The sequence below is a fragment of the Pteropus vampyrus genome, unplaced genomic scaffold (assembly GCF_000151845.1).
Source record: "Pteropus vampyrus isolate Shadow unplaced genomic scaffold, Pvam_2.0 Scaffold356, whole genome shotgun sequence".
In the NCBI taxonomy this organism is placed as follows: Eukaryota; Metazoa; Chordata; class Mammalia; order Chiroptera; family Pteropodidae; genus Pteropus; species Pteropus vampyrus.
The window spans coordinates 335,326-341,758 of NW_011889137.1; the positions used below are offsets into that span (position 1 = coordinate 335,326).

At 43.8% G+C, this 6,433-nt stretch overlaps 1 protein-coding gene and 1 pseudogene across 1 annotated transcript in view; one reads left to right on the forward strand and one right to left on the reverse strand.

The window, feature by feature from the left end:
- The window catches only part of DPY19L3 (dpy-19 like C-mannosyltransferase 3), a 40,610-nt gene that overhangs the window by 14,954 nt on the left and 19,223 nt on the right, over nucleotides 1–6,433 (reverse strand). The window contains exons 8-15 of the mRNA XM_023522703.1: nucleotides 6,305–6,433; nucleotides 4,719–4,820; nucleotides 3,155–3,228; nucleotides 2,798–2,956; nucleotides 1,982–2,101; nucleotides 1,483–1,594; nucleotides 724–873; nucleotides 536–621 (exon numbers count right to left, since the gene is read on the reverse strand). Of these exons, the coding sequence (XP_023378471.1) occupies nucleotides 536–621; nucleotides 724–873; nucleotides 1,483–1,594; nucleotides 1,982–2,101; nucleotides 2,798–2,956; nucleotides 3,155–3,228; nucleotides 4,719–4,820; nucleotides 6,305–6,433 (932 nt within the window). The remainder of the gene's footprint in view (nucleotides 1–535; nucleotides 622–723; nucleotides 874–1,482; nucleotides 1,595–1,981; nucleotides 2,102–2,797; nucleotides 2,957–3,154; nucleotides 3,229–4,718; nucleotides 4,821–6,304) is intronic.
- Nucleotides 5,693–5,811, forward strand: LOC111731232 (annotated as a pseudogene).

The window sequence follows — 6,433 nt, forward strand, 5'->3', positions numbered from 1 at the left end:
TTCCTGGTGTCTGGCAGCTAACACAGTCCTCCTCTGCCTGCGACAGTAATGTACGGATCAACAGGAACGTGACAACATAATTTTTCGAAATATTGACAGTAGAATTATCTAACATACTGATAATCAAACATTCTTTTTGGCCTAAACCTTTTGCTTCAAATAAAATCTTATATGAAAATATAAGCGAATGAACCCAAAGCTGGCTGCTATGGCCGCCCCTCAGACGCCTTCCCAAAACAGGGCTACGCACGGCCGACTTTGAAACCCACTGTTCCAACTTAAAACAAAATTTGGAGAAAAACACCTAAACTTAAAAAAGCACATAAGATCTTTTAAAAAAGAGACACTGAGAGCTCAAAGGATACAACAGCCTAGGCTCCCTGCCCAGGCGACAAGTCAAGACTCTACATAGCCAAGATGTGGCAAGAGCCAAAGCAGTTGGGGCGACTAACAACCTGCATCTCAGAACTGAAGCACAGTAGTGCCATTCCAGAGACGGGTCAGGTGATGTGTGGGCAATGTCACGGCTTCCTACCAAGACCGAACGACAGACAGCACGGCTCGCCTCGGCTGCACCTGCTCACGTGTGTCCAGCCTTCCTACGAAGGTGGCAGCGAGCACCTAGCAGAACACGGAGGTGAACATACGCTCACTCTCGTTTTTGCTATGGCGTCTTTACTTCTTAAATACTATCTGGGAAACAGATGGGTCTTGCAATCAAAGCCAATTGCCAGTAACACACAAAGCACACCGAGTCAAAGTGACCCTCCTGCGACACAGACCGGAGACAGGGACGAGACGGGGAAAATGTCTTACCTTGTAGCACAGGTAGAGCAGCACCAACACGGGCACGGAATACCGCAGCACCCAGATCTGCACAGGGAAGACGTCACGTAGGGGACAAGTGTTATCAACACTTTTCTGCCTTAAAGTTTTGCTTTGTAAAAATATGACTTTCTTTAAACAACAGAAATATTATTTAATGGAGCATGAGTCTCCAATGTATCAAGCAACCGAGGCAGTGTAAGGGACACGCACAAGACACCTGTACTCTCCACCATACCGCCACCTAGCGAGCGAGTGTACAGGGCAGGACACACAAAACGCCATCGACAGGCTATTAGTCATCGCCACACACACAATAATTATTTTTAGGATAATTCAGTACAATTACAATAGTGGTAACTCTGGATAATGGGATTATTGGTGACTTTTAATTTTTCTTTCTGTGCTTTTCAGTATTTCCAAATTCTGTAAAATGAGAACATCTAACTTATTGTCTAGGGGAAAATGATTTAAAAAATAAAATTTAAAATTAAAATTAAAAAATAATTCCTTATGAAATCATAATTTTATGTATCAATTAACTATTTTTAGCTTCGAATTTCAGTATCCATTTTATCAGACAGCTAAAAAACAGAACTGGTATGAAAGAAATACCAAAAGCCATAAAAACGAAGTGGAAAACGGGCAGGCACTGACCCTCTTTGGGTTGTAAAGATGGATCAGCTTCAGAAGCAACTCCCACAGTTCAGCGCTGCACACGCCGGAAGAGGCGAACACGCACATGTGTGACGTCCACAGGTACTTCATTCTGTGGGGACGGAGCACGGGTCAGCGAGTGCCGGCTGCGTGCACACCTGGGGCCCGAGACAGCTGTGAAGGCAGCTGTTCTGTCTGTGATGGTCAAATCTTACGGAAACCTCGCAGAAACATCTGCCAAAGGGTCCTCGCTCGGTTTCATTGTCTTTTGAGAAGTGTCATAAGTAAAAATTGAGGAATGTTGGTAACTAGAAAAAACTACTAATAAATGAGATTTTGTCCTGGGAGAGGATAGCAGACGAGGACATTTTATGGTGACCACAATCATTAATGAAGATGACTGTCAGTTTCCAAATTATATCGCTAACTTATGTCAGGCAAAGAAAAGAGTGGTTAAATAAAAAAAAAAAGTCAGACGGACAGATGAACACAAAAATACCTCATTGTGCTCAATGCCAAGAACCCGAACAGAATGGTGTGCATCAGGTTGTAGGCTGTTTCTGGCTTCAGGCTGAGTGTGCGCCTCGCCACGTTACCCACAGACCGGCCTATGGGATCACTGAAGAGAACAGCACACATACAAGGTTACTGGACACATGATTTTAATTTAGTTAAGTCTTTTTAAAAGAAGATACAAAAGACATATGCTTTCGTATACTTAGAAATGTATTATTTCCCTAAGATAAAATGAATCACCACTTACCATTTTATGAGGCTAAGTGTCATAACATAAATGCATTAACAATCAGGATAACTAAAATTTAACAAATTTCATCTTAAGTAAAAATTTAGAGTGACTTCTATCCTTTAAATTATGAGAATAGGAAAAAAAAAAACCTCGGCAATCACCGGAACTAAGATCTTGAAAGGCGTTTTGTAAGTTATCGGTATTTTTCGAGTGTTTACGAATAAGGAAAAGTAGAAGTGTGCCCGCAGCGCTGGAATTCAGTTCCTCTGTGGAGGACGATTGCGCCGTAACCGACCAGCACGTCGCTCGTGGGGCTAACAGATGAACTGGGTCAGAATTGCTGGCATTCCTGGTCTACAGATAGGGTGACGGGTCGCACGGTACCCAGGCATGCGGCTGGGACAGAAGCCCACCCGTGGGCAGTGTCCACGCCACGTCCTGCCGTCAACCAGTGACCGCACACCTGGCTGCCGAGTGCAGGCCGCTCCAACTAGACGTGTCCCCTTTTCAGCTGAGCAACACGACTGTTCTGTGTCTGATATTTCATTAGTTTTGAAGCATGCGGACCTGAGGTTGTGGAAGGCGACAGCCAGCGCTGCAGCTGCCGTGACGCACAGAACGAACACGTAGATGTAGAAGAGCAGCGTGTCCGCAAGCCTTTCCAACGTGTTCAGAGGCAGGAGGCCAAACGCTTCTTCACACAGATACAGGTTTGCATCGAAATCTCTAGGGAACAAATGGAAAGGAAAGTATTAAATTCAAAACGAGATAAGTAAGCCACAGTTTTTTCCTCAAAATGAGCCTCAAATTAATAGCTGAAGCCGCAATGGTAACTTGTTTTAAAGTCTCTGCTAATTTAATATAAAAAAGCAAACATTTTATTTAAGAAAAAATGAAAAACACAGATTTTAAATTCAGTCATACCTTGTGGCTCCGAACCCAAACTTTGCCTTCAGAAATTTGAATATGTGCTCGTCGGACTTCAGGTTGAGAATTTTCTGTTGGGGAGGGATGAGACAGAAGCTGCTAACAGCGCCTCACGCATGGCTTCCCGACAACCCCCGAACACGCAGACTCCGTGTGCAGTTTCACAGCAGTGCGTGTGCGTGAGTGTGAATGTTCACAGCGGGTCTCAGAACTGAGCACTCCTAAAGCCAGGACTTCCGAGCTGCCTTGTTCCTTTTTTTGAGCAGAACCCTTTTTTTCAAACAATCTCACCCTTAAGTTCTATATGCAAAGTGGATAAGAGACAAACTTTGTTTTCATGGGAGGGAGATGGCTGAAGCCCACCGAGTAGTATTTTTTAGCTTGGAAACCTCAGATCGGCCCACAAGGCCTGTCTGGCTTGGCGGGTTCTGTCTCAGACCCGGTCGTCCAACCCAGTGAGCAGACAAACAAACGCCAGTGTTTAGCATCAGTGATTATGCTTCTAATTCACAGAATTTTATTTTTGACTTATGGCTTACAAAAATCCCTATAACAAACAGAGAAGAAATTGTATCAGAAGAAAAATGAACCTAGAAGAGAAAAGAAGAACCCAGAACTGAGGTTAGCACAGAAATGGTTCAGCAGAGGTGAGCTGCGTTCCAGCAGGGGCACGGACATCTGGTCACACACGGGGCCACAGGGCCAAGACACAGCAGCTGCTCAGGAGACCCTGACTGTCCCGGAGCGGAGACCTGACAGGTTTTCCCATGGACACAGTCACAGCAGCGAAGGGTCTCAGACCGTTTCTCCCAATTCCTCCCACTGTAGGTCACTGGCAGAACACCAAGGGGCAGCTCAGCCGCTAGTCTTTGTGGGGTCAAGACAGTGGTCAGGGCGCATAGCTCCTCTTGCTGGCTCGCACGGGGTGCGCACCCCGGGCATGCAGAACCTCGGGATGGGTGGATGTGTGCCCCCATCTTCCCGGTCTTTCGGAAATGCTCAGTGTACCACTCAGATGAGGCTGTGACAGGCACTGAGCCTAGTACAAGGGCCCAGAGAGGAGCGTCTAATGTGGCTGGCTAAGTGAAGTCTCTTTTTCCACGATAGTCAACACTCAGGAAGAGGGGCTGCCACTCTCATGCAGAAGGGGTCTGCCGGGCACATGCAGACGCGCCTTATCCCTGGTGGCCTCTCAGAAGGGACATGACCATTTCGTAAGCGATGCGCTTCTGACAGTGAAGGGGTTTATTTGTCGACTTAACCCAGTAAAAATCAGGCCAGCTGATTTTTTCAGACCACAGTGCAGAAAATAATCTCTAAAAAGCATGATTTTTTAAATTTAGAAGAATACTTGTTTAATGCTTTTAAACTTGAACTTCTAAAAAGTTTAAAACTCACTGAAAAGGTGAGTTCCAGGTAGAGCATGTTAAAGAGTGAACAGAGACCAGTGACGAAAATCAAGACAGTGATCCTGTTACTGAAACCAAGTTAAGACGGAGACTGTTTAAAGCAAAACTGGTAACTTTAGTAACAATAAGTTAATGTCATTTTATTAACTTACCTTAATAACGTTGTTGAGAAAAAGTGTCAAACATAAAACCACAAATACATGTAACAATAGCTTCCCGAGCCTGTTAAGGAAGTTTCCAGTTTTCAGGTTTTTCTAGAAATTAAAAGAGTTCAGTTTTAGCCCTTAAATTTTAATATAACTTCATAAACATTCAAGATACAATTACTTAAGGATTTAAAACACTGGATCATGCAACATATAGGGAAAACCTGTGGGAAATATAACCTGCTAATTTTCATGAGGTTATACTATCTTAACATCTGTAATTTTCAATAAGTAAATGGCCCTTTAATAAGAATCTCTATAAAATGTGTCCTGTGTCCTAGCCCCTTTTTTAAGACCTTCGGAACCAGAGTCTGGAGTCTGCGCTTAGGAGGTGTTCGGCACACGCTGACGTAGCTACAACCAGGTAAAGAGAAGACCTATCAGTACCAGACAGGCAACTGCGTTCTGTGACAGGTGCTAGTGTTCTCATGATCCTCAGATATCTTCACAGATTATCAAATATAATAATATCTAAAGATTTCAAATGAATGATATTCATTTATAATTAAGGTTAAAAGTATGAATGAGAACTAATGTTTTTGATAGTCAACTAAAAGCCTGTTTCTAGACATCTTCGTGACTGTCCATAGCAGCTCTCACTCAAAATACTGATAAGAAAAAGGATTTATTCTTGCCAAAGCAGAAAACAAAACAGCTTCTTGATATAAAAGTGTTTATGAGAAATGTTTCTCACATGCTTTTGAGAAAGAAAACAGGCTTTGTGACAGTATTAAGGAAAAACAACTGACCCTTAAGTCTTAAATAAATTTAAGAAATTTTAATGATTTCATAAAGCCAAAAGATCAGGTCAGTGCTTTCAAACATGACACCCTAGGAAATGCCCCGTTATTTCTGAAGGTATTTATTTGGACTTCCAAGATCCTCAAAGGCGTCAATTTAATGCCCTTAAAAAATCAGTGGTCTACGGCCAGGCCACCCTGGACAAGCCTAATCCCGCCTGATCTCGCAAGCTAAGCAGGGTCGGGCCTGGTTAGTACTTGGATGGGAGACCACCGAGGGAGACCAGGTGCTGTGGGCGTAAAAAATTAAAAAAATAAGAGATCGTAAGCTGACAAGGTCCTTGCAATCTGTGAGGTCAACCAAGGGTTGCCTTGCAAAAAAAAAAAAAAAAAAAAAAAAACCAAACATTGGCGTGGCGTGGAAGTGTGGGGCAGGAGCGGCGTTGCTGCACAGATGGTGACAAGGCGCCCACAGCCGGGGAGGCTATGACGAGCACATCCCCACAGACGACACTGCTTATGCTTGAGCTCGTGCATGGAAAAAGTTTAAAAATTTCCTCTTTAATTTGAAATTTAAGTCAACGGCATTCAAGTACGCATCTCTGGCTAATCCCTGAACCGAATCAAGATTCTAATTCTCTAAGAAATACTAAGTTTCACATCAAAGGGATGGCGTAACGGGAGCCTGAAAACAGAAATGCTCCCCCACGCACTTCGACAAAGAGCAAGTACTGCCCTTAGCGCGCCGCAAACCACACAATTAAACAGTTTACTCTGAGGACAAAGTCCTACCTGCAGTTTTCTTGCAATTAACACTGCAAGGTTGAAACTGATGAGCAGTGATCCAAGAATCATGGAGTTAAAAAACTGCAGAGCGCAGACCAGGAGCAAGCCGGCCACCTGCATCCCATACAGCCAGGC